A 17,116-nucleotide genomic window follows, 5' to 3' on the forward strand; every position below is an offset into this window, starting at 1 on the left:
TGAAAATCCTACTATATGGAGTAGTTCATGAATGTATTATTTGGGGTAATAGTAATCAAACAGGTTCGTTATCAACCAGAGGTAATCCCTGTCTTAATGCTATATAATCCAGGTTCAGCAAATTTCAGAGAGTCCACAGACTGAGCTTAATGCTATATAAAGCATTTAACAAGCAGGATTTGACCCGGTTGGCTGCAGCGTGGACAACTGTTAAACTTCACTCTGTACCACAAGAATGTAAACAGATGTACTGTACTTCTGATAGTGATACCTCGTACAAGGTTGTTTAGAGTGTAAACAGCAGAAGAATGTCCGGCGACTGTCGGGGTACAGTTCGCCGGCTATAACGTTAGTTACAGCAAAGAGCAACAGCATGCTTTCATTTTGTAACAAAAAGAATAGACTAGACACACACAATCAATCAAGTGCTCAGTCAATTAGTTGCTTAAGAAAGTTCAGCAGAATGGCTCTTCCATAGATTTTTGGCATGTAGGGCTCTTCCATAGATTTTTGGCGTGTGCACATTTTTCTTCTGATGAGGCGGCTTGCTTGATCTCATCAGGATGGGCAGCCTATTTCCTTGTCATGGGACCATCCCAACTCTTCCAAAAATGCTAATAATACGCCATTTGACCAACCAAAACCAGTCTGCAGAATTATATCCAACGACCTCAAGTTAGAATTTCAGATGGTAGTTGGAGGAGGAGATACTCTGTATTTGTGGTTATGAGGAAACAAGGCTGGCAAAATTAAAACCTTGGTAGTATTTGTGGTTTCGAGAAAACAAGACTAGCAAAATTAGAGCCTTGGCAATTAGAGCTTACAACAAACTATGGACGAATAAATTGTGTAAGGTTCACCATTTATCAAGTACAAACATGCTTTATCATATTGTGAACACAAACGAAGGGCTTTTACTTTCCTTCCTAACATACAAGTCCATACCTGTGGTTTGTATTCACCGCCTCCTCCGGATTTTCCACAGGCCTCGACGTCGTACTTCTCATGCATTGCGCCGCTTGATTTGTAGGCTGCATAGTTTGTTCTCACCCACCTCGTGGCGATGTCCTCAGCAAATTCTTTTGCTTCTGTTGAACCAGAGTTCAGCAATCCCTCAGCTATCAGATGCTGCAATGGTGCCCATCCATTTGGAAAATCCCTGTTTAATTACCAGAATACCAGTTTTAAAGAAGGGACGCCAAATAATTTCCTGTGCCAGGTAGAGTTTTACGATCTCTAATAAACCATTTCAGGAAACTAACCATTGTTGCCCTGTATTGGATACTGAAGTTGCTATTCCTGCAGGACAGACCAACCCTGATGCTTGGAGGCTTCTCATGACTCTCACTGATTTTGCTTCATCCAGAAATGGCCCCAAACCTGGTTAAGTTCCAGACAACCATAATCAGTGGCGAGCAACAAAAGGGTGAATGTTCAGAGAGTTCCGTAATCGCTGTTATTATTATTTTTAGGGAAACATGCTGCTAGATATTATACTTTTCGATACTTCCTGGCTGTCACTGCACCATTAGGTATGAGAAAATAAACACAGGGAGACAGGGAACATACAGTACGCACCTGAATTATGTGCATTTAACCACAAGGGTACGAAGTTAGAAGCAAAGATGTTGCGGTTTTGTGACTTCAATTCCCACTTGTAGGGTCCCTGGACAATAGTAATAATGTATCAAGTTAATACAACCAGAAAAAAGTCACCACAGTCGGACATGATTATAGGAGATCAAGCTGATTTACTCTACGAGCTCACCTGGCAATTTCCATCAGTGGGAAGCCAGTAGTCAAGCCACTGTTCCATCTCAGAATTCCACAAAAGAGACTCGATTGCCGTATGGCGTGCTTTTGAAGCCTGTGAGAAAAGTTCTGCAGTTGCCTTCTCTCCAATGAGTTTGGCAAAGACCGCTATGTCCCGTTCCATCTGTATTGTGAATTAAGGTAAGGATCATTTAACACTCGTAACAGCTAAGAACTTCTTGCCCAATAAGCATCTTCCAAGCTAAGGTGTAGCAGAGTAAAGTGAAATACGACGTTGAACCGAATGATACATGCTAAATATTGATTATAATAATTAGGTCCATACCTTACCTTGCATATGAATGTGTTCAAGTCCACAGGTATAACAAATGTTGTTACCAAGGTTGTCATGTCAGTTGAATTGCTGCACAAGTGAATGAAACCATCATTATAAACAGCACGTGGTACACATTATGATTTTGATCCCACTGGAGCTCTTTTGGCACCACATCACTTAATCAACAGAAGATTCAGCATTCGTTTTATTGGTAATTCACGAGTTACAGAACATCCAACCTCATCCATCGAGAGCTAAAATCCCATCCTGATTCAGCCGCTGAAGCAATCTGGTGGTACAATTTTTCCTTGGCAGCCGTAGAATTAAGCTTTGAGGCCAGTTCCTCATCCTGAAAACAGCAGAGACTGCATATTGAGTTTATCTTTGACATGGCAAAACTTTCACTGCGACCAGCATAGTTAACAACACAATAATAACCAAAGTAAAAGACTTTACAATTGTTGCACTTTCTGGTCTAGGTTTGTTCCACATGGCCTGGTAACGACTCAAATTATGCAGCCGTCCATGATTGTCCATTATTTCCACGTTGTGAAGCTCTGCGTAAAAACCATTGTACAGGGGAACTGAATTTTAACCATGTGAGGTTGTAAAAGGGGATGCTAAAATATGGGTTTTATGCCTGCTACCTGATACCCAGAAGCTATGCTCTTTCAGCAAAGAGGGGAATGCTCTCCTCACAAGGCCCAAATCACCTGTTGCCGTGTATAATTCCAAAACCATCGAGCTCAAAAGTGGTGGTTGGCTGCAAAGTGAAAGCATATATCAGGTGACCAACATATAGCCACATGAATGCATTATAAGTTTTTTTGTACTTCATTTGGAAGATGACCCCAAAACTATTTTATTATTTTGACAAGAGAAGATGACACCAGTAATAAATATAATGTTACAATAAAGTTACGAACTTTCTCAGGTAGAGAAGACAATGTGAACTTTCCTAGCAGGTGATGAGTGATATGGCAGAAATAAGAGTGAACTGCACTTAATTTGGACCGGGTAGACTGTCACTTTGCACTAGTTTTTGCAAAAGTTTCCACTGGCTCAGTTGAGTTAGATACAATAATATTGCACTTCGCGCAAGTATCTTCAAAAAACACACATAATTTTTCTATTTCTTATTTTAAAATTGTGATTATACATTAGCATTATGTGGTGAAGTACACACCTATAAATTTTGGTTGAAAAATATGATCACTTGCAATCTAAAAATAGCAAGTATACGATCTTTTTCAGATGTGTGTTTTATTTACAAAAACTTTATAGGCATATAGTTCAACACATAATACACTGCACTTTTCAGGTTTTATATGTATGTTTTTTACGAGGCATGATACATGATACTCCCTCCATTCCATAATGTGGTGCCTATAGTTTTTTTTCAAAAGTCAAACTTTCCAAACTCTGACCATATTTATAGAAAAAATCATGTACATTTATAACATCAGATGCGCATCAATGGACACGTTATGAACTATATTTTCATATTCTGTATGCTTGGTATTGTAGACATAGACTGTTTTCCCTACATAAACCCAGTCAAAGTTTTGCTAGTTTTGACTTTTCAGAAAATATATATGCTAGAGGGAGTACGAAGTGCAATATTATGATAAAAAAGGTCAAAAACCCTCATGCAAAAAATACAAAAAAAATCTCTGCGTTGTACATGCATGCAAATCAAACAGTGGGAGGGGAGATGGAGTTGTCACCTTCGATTAGTGTAGTAGGATCTGGCACCGTTGAGAACGAACCCATATTCCTCCACGAGGTACACAAGATTGAGCACGATGTCCTTTGCCGTGTCGTACATTTTGCTCACCAGCAAGCCCCTGCATGCATGCATCAACCCAAGCAGAAATCAAGCATCTACTACACCATCCTGTCCTTTTTTTCGTGTGTGTGTGTGTGGGAATATACTACACACACTACCCTGTCGGTGTACCGGGACAACAGCACGAACCAGCTACTGCAATTTCCTCTAGAATGAACAAGGACGGACGGATCAACCTCAGTGGATCCTCGATTGGGACAAATTTAATGGAGCCAGCGGTCCCCGGCCGGCCCTGCGCCGGTCAGCGAAGCACCACGTCCCATCCCATATAAAAAATCAGCCGCCCACAGTATATGCTTCCATAGATTACGTGACAAAGGTGAAGAGACAAGTGAGCTAGGGGAACTCCACCACGTAAGCCCGAAACAGTCCAAAGGGCAACCTAACTAGCTACTTCTAGTAGTAGCTGACAAGTGGAAGAACACGTGAAGCTACGTTGAGAGGTTCATGAACGACCAATAATGGAGGGGCCGAGAGGAATACGAGGTGTAGGAGAGGAGTAGGTACGGACCTGACGACCCAGTACGAGTCCCAGTAGTAGACCTCCCGGAACCTGGAGCCCGGCACGACGACCCTGCCGGGCAGCGGCAGCAGGGTGTGCCGGTCGGGCCGCGCCGCGACGGACGGCGCCACCCGCCGCGCCAGGTCCTTCCACAGCGCGTGCACCTTCAGCGCCCACGCCCGCGCCTCGCCGCTCGCGACCCTCGGCAGGAACCCGCGCGGCTCGGCCTCGAAGTCCGGCGGGTCGGCCTCCACCAGGTCGGACCCCGCCGTCGCGAAGTACCGGGCCAGGAACGCCTTCATCTCCCCGCGCGTGGTCACCGTCGCGAGCGCGGCCTCCGCGGCGGCCCGGTCGGCGCCGGGCGCGAGCGGCAGGTCGACGTAGAGCTTGGGGTCGAAGTCGCGCGGCCCCAGCGCGCGCAGCGCCTCCGACTGCACGCGCTGCAGCAGCGCGAGCAGCGCGCGGGCGCCCTCGTCGCGATCGCCGTCGCCGGCGGCGGCGGCGTGGGCGGGCTCCATCTGCGCTGCGCGGAGCAGGGAGGCGAGGAGGAGAACGGGCAGTAGTAGAAGATGGCGCGGAGGCGGGGCCATTCGATGAAGATGAAGAGAGGGTTTTCTGTTCTGTTGCGGGATTTGCGGGGGCGTGACGTCCTTGCGGGAACGGGAAACGGTGTCCCGTTGAGACGGTTCCGCTTCCGTACGGCGGCGAGAGGGGCGACGGGGGCGCGGCGGACTCTTCCTCTCCCCTCCCGCGGTTGGCTGATGGAAAGCGGAAAGGATTATTTTGCTGGGTGTTTGGGCTTCGCGACGCGTGGGTTTTTATTCGGAACGGGGGGGAGGGTGGAGGCGCCTGCCGACCTGGGCCGGCCGTTGGGATCGATGCCCTGTGAACGAACTTGTCGCATGTGTAGCGGTTGGGCTTCTCTTTCGTTTTTCGTTGGTGGCGCGCTGGCCTCCACGTCAGTCGACGGTGGCGGTGGCGGTGGCGGATACCGTCGCGGCGGCAGGGGAGGGGGACGCGCGCCACCCACCATGGACGGACGGAGGACATATCATACGCTGGTCAGTGGTGACGGCGCCTGCTTTGCGTAGTTGGACGTGATTAGACGGACTTATCACGTCAGTTTTTCTTTACACACAGTACAATCACACATGTTTACAGGAACGCACATACACTCACACGCATCCATGTAACATACACCTTGCACAATATCTTGAGATTAACAAAGTCATTACATGCACCTCGTAGGCGATGAAAACATGCAATATATGTAGATTCGAGTAGTACGATGAGTCGATGATGAAGATGAATTGCAGCAATATAGTATGTTTACCTAGATATCAATCATATCCATATGAGATCGGTCTTTATTTTTCCTTCTTCAAATGATACACATTGTTTTTTTTAAAAGATGAATTACTAGACGCTCTCCTAAGTTTGTATGGTTTCTTATTTCTTTTAGCTTTTCTATAATCAGTGCTCATTCCGTTTGGAGTACTTTTGGAGGATTTTTCATGATTTTTATCCATGGTATTTTTTAGGGACGGGGCTTGCTTCCCTTCTCCGTCATTTCTTTTCTGGCCAAAAAAGGGCAATGACCCCCTATTTTTGTATTTTTCCTTTCCCTCGGGTAATACCCGTAATTGATTTCTTTTTTTTGTGGGAACCCGTGATTGATTCCGGATGAGAAAGGCTTGCAAAAAGAAATTCTACATGGAAAATGTCCGCCAATCCCACTATTTTGCGCTCCAATGTAAATAAAACAAGGACGTCCATAAAGTAGAGGTATGCTAAATCACAGGTAGAAGAAAACTTGCAATCTAGAGGCTGACTGCGTCGAATGAATTAATTACAGGCAAAAAGTAAACTCTGCAACTATAGCGGACTGGGGCTTTAGTGTCCCCTATGGCTTCTTCAAGCACTGACCCCATGGAACCATGAACACGCCAATGGATCTCAAGAACCAAAAGTAAGAAATTTAAATCTTATTCTTCATGATCTCTTCTCGTTGTTCTTATCCATCTTGTTGAACTGGTTGCTTTTCCTTTTTATTGCGAGAAAACTTCCATTCTATTCATCTTCAATCATGCAGTAGAACGAACACCAGAAATAATAAAATTACATTCAGATTCGTATACCTCCTACCGATGACTACAAGCACTGAAGCGAGTCGAAGGTGCGCCGCCGTCATCGCCCCTCCCTCACCGGTGACGGGCAAAACTTTCTGTAGTAGACAGTCAGGAAGTCGTCGTGCTACGGCCCTATAAGACCATGGCAGCAGAACAACAATCGTCGCTGATGAAGAGTAGCGTAGATCGGAAGGATCCAACCTGAAAACACACTAACATAGACGAACAACGACCATATCCGAGCAAATCCACGAAGACAGATCGACCGAAGACACACCTCCATATGCCGACCGACAATGCTACACACCACCGGAATGGGGGCTAGGCGAGGAGAATCTTAGTCCATCTTCAGGGACCCGCGGCCGTCTCGTCTTGAGCAGGATACAAACTCTAACAAAACTCGAAGGAACATCTAAAACAAAAGCCCTCCCGTCGGCAAGGGCTGGATTCCACCATGCCGGCATGGCCCTAAGGCCACCGGGGATGAGGCAGACCGCCGGCGGCGCCGGCAGGAGGCACAAATTGCTTTACTTAGGAGATAAAGAAACAGTGGATTAGTACGTAACTAGTTGCTTTTCCCTAGTGACAAACAAATCAAAGACTCCGATCATGATTGTTTAAGATCTATTCAAATCCGATTCAAAAAATTGTAGAACCATGTAGACACACTAGGAATAGCAGTTGTGCACAACTTAGTTTGTCAGGTGATTCATGTTATTTCGCCCTTATGTACAAGAATCTGGTATTTATTCGAGGCGTATGGTATGTCATACAATTAGATGTCTAATTGTTGTTTATCTCTAATCTATATTAGTGTCACAAAATTAGCATCATGTTCTTTTCCAGTTGATTTAGATTTTGACAGTTGTAGAATAATCTAGTTTACACATAGTATTCCAGTAGTGCGGCCATGTACACATGACATGTAGTATGATTATTAGGATTAAAGGGTTACACTACAAATTTACAACATCATTTGATTACTTGTGGCATGGGCGACTACAAGGTAACCTGTTTGTGAACCTTGTTTCATAAATCTAAGTGTCAAGCATATGCATATAAACTAATGTGAATACTGATTCATATAGGATTTACATGAACCTACACCTGGAAATGCAACAAATTATATTAATAAAGAGGGTCCCAAAGCTTGGCCTGTAATTTTTAACTAAAGGGGAAGCTTACGTCCTTTTATAACAACTATGCAAAAGCCATTGGTTTTAGCATCCGGAGAGGGAGTCAACATAAAGTAGAGATTTCTCATGTAATACAACAACTGACATTTACATGCTCTCATGAAGGTATGGGCTACTTGTATTTTGTTTCGTTATATTACATTTGGATTCACTAAGATACTTGTTTTAATTGACATGCTTTCGTGCAAAAGATGAGAGAGATAATTCTTTGAATTACAGTAGGCCTGAAGAACAATGTGGTTATGAAGCCCGTATGAAGATAAGTCTAAAATATGAATTATATTATGTGTACGAATTTGAGACTGCACATAACCATAATATTGCTATCGGAGACACGGCCATAGAGCATCTCCAGTCGTGTCCCCAACAGCCCCCCTAGACGATTTTTCCGCGCCGGTGCCGAAAAATCGGTCCCGTCGCGTCCCTAGGAGCCCGTTTTTCACCGGTTTGGGCCGAAACTGGTGCCATCGGATTCAGATCGAACCCGGCGCGCTGGGGGGCGCCCGGGGACGCCGGGGCGAGCGATTTTGGCACGGATGAGGATGGGCCCGCCGAGTCAGCTAGAGGCCGCTTCGTCGTCCTCATCGCTGATACGTTCCAACGTATATATAATTTTTTATTGCTCCATGCTATATTATCTACTGTTTTGGATATTATTGGGCTTTATTTTCCATTTTTATATTATTTTTGGGACTAACCTATTAACCGGAGGCCCAACCCAGATTTGCTGTTTTTTTTTGCCTATTTTAGGGTTTCGAAAAAAAGAATATCAAACGGAGTCCAAACGGATGAAACCTTCGGGAACGTGATTTTCTCGTCGAACATGATCCAGGAGACCTGGACCCTACGTCAAGAAACAAAGGAGGAGGCCACGAGGTAGGGGGGCGCGCCTACCCCCCTCCCCCCCAAGCGCGCCCTCCACCCTCGTGGGCCCCCTATTGCTCCACCGACGTACTCCCTCCTATATATACCTACGTACCCCCAAACGATCAGATACGGAGTCAAAACCCTAATTCCATCGCCGTAACTGAAGGAAATATGCCCTAGAGGCAATAATAAAGTTATTAATTATTTCCTTATATCATGATAAATGTTTATTATTCATGCTAGAATTGTATTAACCGGAAACATAATACATGTGTGAATACATAGACAAACAGAGTGTCACTAGTATGCCTCTACTTGACTAGCTCGTTAATCAAAGATGGTTATGTTTCCTAACCATGGACAAAGAGTTGTTATTTGATTAACGGGATCACATCATTAGGTGAATGATCTGATTGACATGACCCATTCCATTAGCTTAGCACCCGATCGTTTAGTATGTTGCTATTGCTTTCTTCATGACTTATACATGTTCCTATGACTATGAGATTATGCAACTCCCGTTTGCCGGAGGAACACTTTGTGTGCTACCAAACGTCACAACGTAACTGGATGATTATAAAGGTGCTCTACAGGTGTCTCCAAAGGTACATGTTGGGTTGGCGTATTTCAAGATTAGGATTTGTCACTCCGATTGTCGGAGAGGTATCTCTGGGCCCTCTCGATAATGCACATCACATAAAGCCTTGCAAGCATTGAAACTAATGAGTTAGTTGTGAGATGATATATTACGGAACGAGTAAAGAGACTTGCCGGTAACAAGATTGAACTAGGTATTGAGATACCGACGATCGAATCTCGGGCAAGTAACATACCGATGACAAAGGGAACAACGTATGTTGTTATGCGGTCTGACCGATAAAGATCTTCGTAGAATATGTAGGAGCCAATATGAGCATCCAGGTTCACTATTGGTTATTGACCGGAGTCATGTCTTGGTCATGTCTACATTGTTCTCGAACCGTAGGGTCCGCACGCTTAAGGTTTCGATGACAGTTATATTATGAGTTTATGAGTTTTGATGTACCGAAGGAGTTCGGAGTCCCAGATGAGATCGGGGACATGACGAGGAGTCTCGAAATGGTCGAGACGTAAAGATCAATATATTGGACGACTATATTCGGACATCGAAAAGGTTCCGAGTGATTCGGGTATTTTTCGGAGTACCAGAGAGTTACGGGAATTCGCCGGGGAGTATATGGGCCTTATTGGGCCATACGGGAATAGAGGAGAGAGGCCAAAAGGAAGGAGGCCTGCGCCCCCCCCCTCTGGTCCGAATTGGACAAGGGGCGCAGCCCCCTTTTCCTTCTTCCTCCCCCCTCTTTCCCCTTCTCCTACTCCAACAAGGAAGGAAGGAGTCCTACTCCCAGTGGGAGTAGGACTCCCCTTGGCGCGCCCCCTCCTAGGCCGGCCGCCCCCTCCCCCTTGCTCCTTTATATACGGGGGCAGGAGGGCACCTCTAGACACACAAGTTGATCTTCGTGATCGTTCCTTAGCCGTGTGCGGTGCCCCCCTCCACCATATTCCACCTCGGTCATATTGTAGCGGTGCTTAGGCGAAGCCCTGCGACAGTAGAACATCAAGATCGTCACCACGCCGTCGTGCTGACGGAACTCCTCCCCGACGCTTTGCTGGATCGGAGCTCGGGGATCGTCATCGAGCTGAACGTGTGCCAAGAACTCGGAGGTGCCGGAGTAACGGTGCTTGGATCGGTCGAACCGTGAAGACGTACGACTACATCAACCACGTTGTGCTAACGCTTCCGTTGTTGATCTACAAGGGTACGTAGATCACACTCTCCCCTCTCGTTGCTATGCATCATCATGATCTTGCGTGTGCGTAGGAAAATTTTGAAATTACTACGTTCCCCAACAGTGGCATCCGAGCCTAGGTTTTATGTGTTGATGTTATATGCACGAGTAGAACACAAGTGAGTTGTGGGCGATATAAGTCATACTGCTTACCAGCATGTCATACTTTGGTTCAGCGGTATTGTTGGACGAAGCGGCCCGGACCGACATTACGCGTACGCTTACGCGAAACCGGTTCTCCCGACGTGCTTTGCACAAAGGTGGCTAGCGGGTGACAGTTTCTCCAACTTTAGTTGAACCGAGTGTGGCTACGCCCGGTCCTTGCGAAGGTTAAAACAACACCAACTTGACAAACTATCGTTGTGGTTTTGATGCGTAGGTAAGATTGGTTCTTGCTTAAGCCCGTAGCAGCCACGTAAAACTTGCAACAACAAAGTAGAGGACGTCTAACTTGTTTTTGCAGGGCATGTTGTGATGTGATATGGTCAAGACATGATGCTAAATTTTATTGTATGAGATGATCGTGTTTTGTAACCGAGTTATCGGTAACTGGCAGGAGCCATATGGTTGTCGCTTTATTGTATGCAATGCAATCGCGCTGTAATGCTTTACTTTATCACTAAGTGGTAGCGATAGTCGTGGAAGCATAAGATTGGCGAGACGACAACGATGCTACGATGGAGATCAAGGTGTCGCGCCGGTGACGATGGTGATCATGACGGTGCTTCGAAGATGGAGATCACAAGCACAAGATGATGGTGGCCATATCATATCACTTATATTGATTGCATGTGATGTTTATCTTTTATGCATCTTATCTTGCTTTGATTGACGGTAGCATTATAAGATGATCTCTCACTAATTATCAAGAAGTGTTCTCCCTGAGTATGCACCGTTGCGAAAGTTCTTCGTGCTGAGACACCACGTGATGATCGGGTGTGATAGGCTCTACGTTCAAATACAACGGGTGCAAAACAGTTGCACACGCAGAATACTCAGGTTATACTTGACGAGCCAAGCATATACAGATATGGCCTCGGAACACGGAGACCGAAAGGTCGAGCGTGAATCATATAGCAGATATGATCAACATAGCGATGTTCACCAATGAAACTACTCCATCTCACATGATGATCGGACATGGTTTAGTTGATTTGGATCACGTAATCACTTAGAGGATTAGAGGGATGTCTATCTAAGTGGGAGTTCTTAAGTAATATGATTAATTGAACTTAAATTTATCATGAACTTAGTCTTGGTAGTATTTTGCAAATTATGTTGTAGATCAATAGCTCGCGTTGTTGCTTCCCTGTGTTTATTTTGATATGTTCCTAGAGAAAATTGTGTTGAAAGATGTTAGTAGCAATGATGCGGATTGGATCCGTGATCTGAGGTTTATCCTCATTGCTGCACAGAAGAATTATGTCCTTGATGCACCGCTAGGTGACGGACCTATTGTAGGAGCAGATGCAGACGTTATGAACGTTTGGCTAGCTCAATATGATGACTACTTGATAGTTTAGTGCACCATGCTTAATGGCTTAGAATCGGGACTTCAAAGACGTTTTGAACGTCATGGAGCATATGAGATGTTCCAGGAGTTGAAGTTAATATTTCAAGCAAATACCCGAGTTGAGAGATATGAAGTCTCCAACAAGTTCTATAGCTAAAAGATGGAGGAGAATCGCTCAACTAGTGAGCATGTGCTCAGATTGTCTGAGTACTGCAATCGCTTGAATCAAGTGGGAGTTAATCTTCCAGATAAGATAGTGATTGACAGAATTCTCTAGTCACCATCACCAAGTTAGTAGAACTTCATGATGAACTATGATATGCAAGGGATAACGGAAACGATTCCCAAGCTCTTCGTAATGTGGAAATTGACGAAGGTAGAAATCGAGAAAAACATCAAGTGTTGATGGTAGACAAGACCACTAGTTTCAAGAAAAGGGCAGAGGGAAGAAGGGGAACTTCAAGAAGAACAGCAAGCAAGTTGCTGCTCAAGTGAAGAAGCCCAAGTCTGGTCCTAAGCCTGAGACTAAGTGTTTCTACTGCAAAGGGACTGGTCACTGGAAGCGGAACTACCCCAAGTGATTGGCAGATAAGAGACGGATGGCATAAGTATATTTGATATACATGTTATTGATGTGTACTTTACTAGTGTTTATAGCAACCCCTCAGTATTTGATACTAGTTCAGTTGCTAAGATTAGTAACTCGAAACGGGAGTTGCAGATTAAACAGAGACTAGTTAAGGGTGAAGTGATGATGTGTGTTGGAAGTGGTTCCAAGATTGATATGATCATCATCGCAGACTCCCTATACTTTAGAGATTAGTGTTGAACCTAAATAAGTGTATTTGGTGTTTGCGTTGAGCATGAATATGATTTGATCATGTTTATTGCAATACGGTTATTCATTTAAGTTAGAGAACAATTGTTGTTCTGTTTACATGAATAAAACCTTCTATGGTCATACACACCAACGAAAATGGTTTGTTGGATCTCGATTGTAGTGATACACATATTCATAATATTGAAGCCAAAAGATGCAAAGTTAATAATGATAGTGCAACTTATTTGTAGCACTGCCGTTTAGGTCATATTGGTGTAAAGCGCATGAAGAAACTCCATGCTAATGGGATTTTGGAATCACTTGATTATGAATCACTTGATGCTTGCGAACCATGCCTCATGGGCAAGATGACTAAGACTCCGTTCTCCGGAGCGAGCAACTTACTTATTGGAAATAATACATACTGATGTATGCGGTCCGATGAGTGTTAAAGCTCACGGCAAGTATCGTTATTTTCTGAACTTCACAGATGATTTGAGCAGATATGGGTATATCTACTTGATGAGACATAAGTCTGAAACATTTGAAAAGTTCAAAGAATTTCAGAGTGAAGTGAAAAATCATCGTGACAAGAAAATAAAGTTTCTACGATCTAATCGCGGAGACAAATATTTGAGTTACGAGTTTGGTCTTCAATTAAAAACAATGTGGAATAGTTTCACAAACTCATGCCACATGGAACACCTCAGCATAATGGTGTGTCCGAATGTCATAACCGTACTTTATTGGATATAGTGCAATCTATGATGTCTCTTACCGATCTACCACTATCGTTTTGGGGTTATGCATTAGAGACAGCTGCATTCACGTTAAAAGGGCACCATCTAAATCTGTTGAGACGACACCGTATGAACTGTGGTTTGGCAAGAAACCAAAGTTGTCGTTTCTTAAAGTTTGGGGTTGCAATGCTTATGTGAAAAAGTTTCATCCTGATAAGCTCAAACCCAAATCGGAAAAGTGTGTCTTCATAGGATACCCAAAAAGTTACTGTTGGGTATACCTTCTATCACAGATCCGAAGGCAAGACATTCGTTGCTAAGAATGGATCCTTTCTAGAGAAGGAGGTTCTCTCGAAAGAAGTGAGTGGAAGGAAAGTAGAACTTGATAAGGTAATTGTACCTTCTCCCTTATTGGAAAGTAGTTCATCACAGAAATCTGTTCCTGTGACTACTACAGCAATTAGTGAGGAAGCTAATGATGATGATCATGTAACTTCAGATCAAGTTACTACCGAATCTCGTAGGTAAACCAGAGTGAGATCCGCACCAGAGTGGTACAGTAATCCTGTTCTGGAGGTCATGCTACTTGATCATGACGAACCTACGAACTATGAAGAAGCAATGGTGAGCCCAGATTCCGCAAAATGGCTTGAAGCCATGAAATCTGAGATGGGATCCATGTATGAGAACAAAGTATGGACTTTGGTTGACTTGCCCACTGATCGGCAAGCAATTGAGAATAAATGGGTCTTCAAGAGGAAGACGGACGCTGATAGTAGTGTTACTATCTACAAAGCTAGAATTGTCGCAAAAGGTTTTCGACAAGTTCAAGGTGTTGACTACGATGAGAGTTTCTCACTCGTATCTATGCTTAAGTCTGTCCGAATCATGTTAGCAATTGCCGCATTTTATAAAATCTGGCAAATGAATAAACAAAACTGCATTCCTTAATAGATTTATTAAAGAAGAGTTGTATATGATACAACCAGAAGGTTTTGTCAATCCTAAAGGTACTAACAAAATATGCAAGCTCCAGCGATCCATCTATGGACTGGTGCAAGCATCTCGGAGTTGTAATATACGCTTTGATAAGTTGATCAAAGCATATAGTTTTATACAGACTTGCGATGAAGCCTGTATTTACAAGAAAGTGAGTGGGAGCATTATAGCATTCTGATAAGTATATGTGAATGACATATTGTTGATCGAAAATAATGTAGAATTAATCTGCAAAGCAGAAAGGAGTGTTCTTAAAGAAGTTTTTCAAAGAAAGACCTCGGTGAAGCTGCTTACATATTAAGCATCAAAATCTATAGAGATAGATCAAGACGCTTGATAAGTTTTTTCAATGAGTACATACCTTGACAATATTTTGAAGTAGTTCAAAAATGGAACAGTCAAAGAAAGAGTTCTTGGCTGTTTTACAAGGTATGAAATTGAGTAAGACTCAAAGCCCGACCACGGCAGAAGATAGAAAGAGAATGAAAGTCATTCCCCATGCCTCAGCCATAGGTTCTATAAAGTATGCCATGATGTGTACCAGATCTATTGTATACCCTACACTCTATTAAGCAAGGGAGTACAATAATGATCTAAGAGTAGATCACTGGACATTGGTCAAAATTATCCTTAGTGGAATAAGGAAATATTTCTCGATTATGGAGGTGACAAAAGGTTCATCGTAAAAAGTTACGTCGATGCAAGTTTTGACACAGATCTGGATGACTCTAAGTCTCGATCTAGATACATATTGAAAGTGGGAGCAATTAGCTAGAGTAGCTCCGTGCAGAGCATTGTAGACATAGAATTCGCAAAATACTTACGGATCTGTATGTAACAGACCCGTTGATTAAAATTATCTCACAAGCAAAACATGATCGCACCTTAGTACTCTTTGGGTGTTAATCACATAAATAATGTGAACTAGATTATTGACTCTAGTAAACCCTTTGGGTATAGGTCACATGACGATGTGAACTATGGGTGTTAATCACATGGTGATGTGAACTCTTAGTGTTGAATCACATGGCGATGTGAACTAGATTATTGACTCTAGTGCAAGTGGGAGACTGAAGGAAATATGCCCTAGAGGCAATAATAAAGTTATTATTTATTTCCTTATATCATGATAAATTTTTATCATTCATGCTAGAATTGTATTAACCGGAAACATAATACATGTGTGAATACATACACAAACAGAGTGTCACTAGTATGCCTCTACTTGACTAGCTCGTTAATCAAAGATGGTTATGTTTCCTAACCATGGACAAAGAGTTGTTATTTGATTAATGGGATCACATCATTAGGTGAATGATCTGATTGACATGACCCATTCCATTAGCTTAGCACCCGATCGTTTAGTATGTTGCTATTGCTTTCTTCATGACTTATACATGTTCCTATGACTATGAGATTATGCAACTCCCGTTTGCCGGAGGAACACTTTGTGTGCTACCAAACATCACAACGTAACTGGTGATTATAAAGGTGCTCTATAGGTGTCTCCAAAGGTACATGTTGGGTTGGCGTATTTCGAGATTAGGATTTGTCACTCCGATTGTCGGAGAGGTATCTCTGGGCCCTCTCGATAATGCACATCACATAAAGCCTTGCAAGCATTGCAACTAATGAGTTAGTTGTGAGATGATGTATTACGGAACGAGTAAAGAGACTTGCCAGTAACGAGATTGAACTAGGTATTGAGATACCGACGATCGAATCTCGGGCAAGTAACATATCGATGACAAAGGGAACAATGTATGTTGTTATGCGGTCTGACCGATAAAGATCTTCGTAGAATATGTAGGAGCCAATATGAGCATCCAGGTTCCGCTATTGGTTATTGACCGGAGACATGTCTCGGTCATGTCTACATTGTTCTTGAACCGTAGGGTCCGCACGCTTAAAGTTTCGATGACAGTTATATTATAAGTTTATGAGTTTTAATGTACCGAAGGAGTTCGGAGTCCCAGATGAGATCGGGGACATGACGAGGAGTCTCGAAATGGTCGAGACGTAAAGATCGATATATTGGACGACTATATTCGGACATCGGAAAGGTTCCGAGTGATTCGGGTATTTTTCGGAGTACCGGAGAGTTACGGGAATTCGCCGGGGAGTATATGGGCCTTATTGGGCCATACGGGAATAGAGGAGAGAGGCCAAAAGGAAGGAGGCCTGCGCCCCCCCCTCTGGTCCGAATTGGACAAGGGGCGCAGCCCCCTTTTCCTTCTTCCTCTCCCCCTCTTTCCCTTTCTCCTACTCCAACAAGGAAGGAAGGAGTCCTACTCCCGGTGGGAGTAGGACTTCCCTTGGCGCGCCCCCTCCTAGTCCGGCCGCCCCCTCCCCCTTGCTCCTTTATATACGGGGGCAGGGGGCACCTCTAGACACACAAGTTGATCTTCGTGATCGTTCCTTAGCCGTGTGCGGTGCCCCCCTCCACCATATTCCACCTCGGTCATATTGTAGCGGTGCTTAGGCGAAGCCCTGCGACAGTAGAACATCAAGATCGTCACCACGCCGTCGTGCTGACGGAACTCCTCCCCGACGCTTTGCTGGATCGGAGCCCGGGGATCGTCA

The 17,116-nt window shown here is 43.9% G+C and overlaps 1 protein-coding gene across 1 annotated transcript; it reads right to left on the reverse strand.

The window, feature by feature from the left end:
• Positions 1 to 238: 238 nt before the first annotated feature.
• Positions 239 to 5,268, reverse strand: LOC125510156 (probable trehalase). The gene is made up of 11 exons (XM_048675251.1): positions 4,450 to 5,268; positions 3,817 to 3,936; positions 2,737 to 2,852; positions 2,546 to 2,646; positions 2,329 to 2,438; positions 2,104 to 2,176; positions 1,769 to 1,936; positions 1,579 to 1,666; positions 1,263 to 1,380; positions 946 to 1,159; positions 239 to 648 (listed from the first exon to the last, which is right to left on the reverse strand). Exons 1-11 carry the CDS (start codon positions 5,028 to 5,030, stop codon positions 559 to 561), a joined length of 1,779 nt encoding a protein of 592 aa, XP_048531208.1. The 5' UTR covers positions 5,031 to 5,268; the 3' UTR covers positions 239 to 558.
• Between the last annotated feature and the right edge of the window lie 11,848 nt (positions 5,269 to 17,116).

The sequence above is a fragment of the Triticum urartu genome, chromosome 1 (genome assembly GCF_003073215.2).
Source record: "Triticum urartu cultivar G1812 chromosome 1, Tu2.1, whole genome shotgun sequence".
Lineage (NCBI taxonomy): Eukaryota > Viridiplantae > Streptophyta > Magnoliopsida > Poales > Poaceae > Triticum > Triticum urartu.

Coding starts and splice junctions, on each gene's coding strand:
- LOC125510156 (XM_048675251.1), bottom strand. CDS start 5,030: ATGGCCCCGCCTCCGCGCCATCTTCTACTACTGCCCGTTCTCCTCCTC. Junction 3,937..4,449: donor GACTCGTACTGGGTCGTCAG/GTCCGTACCTAC, acceptor GCATGCATGCAG/GGGCTTGCTGGTGAGCAAAA. Junction 1,381..1,578: donor GTTAAATGCACATAATTCAG/GTGCGTACTGTA, acceptor GAACTTAACCAG/GTTTGGGGCCATTTCTGGAT.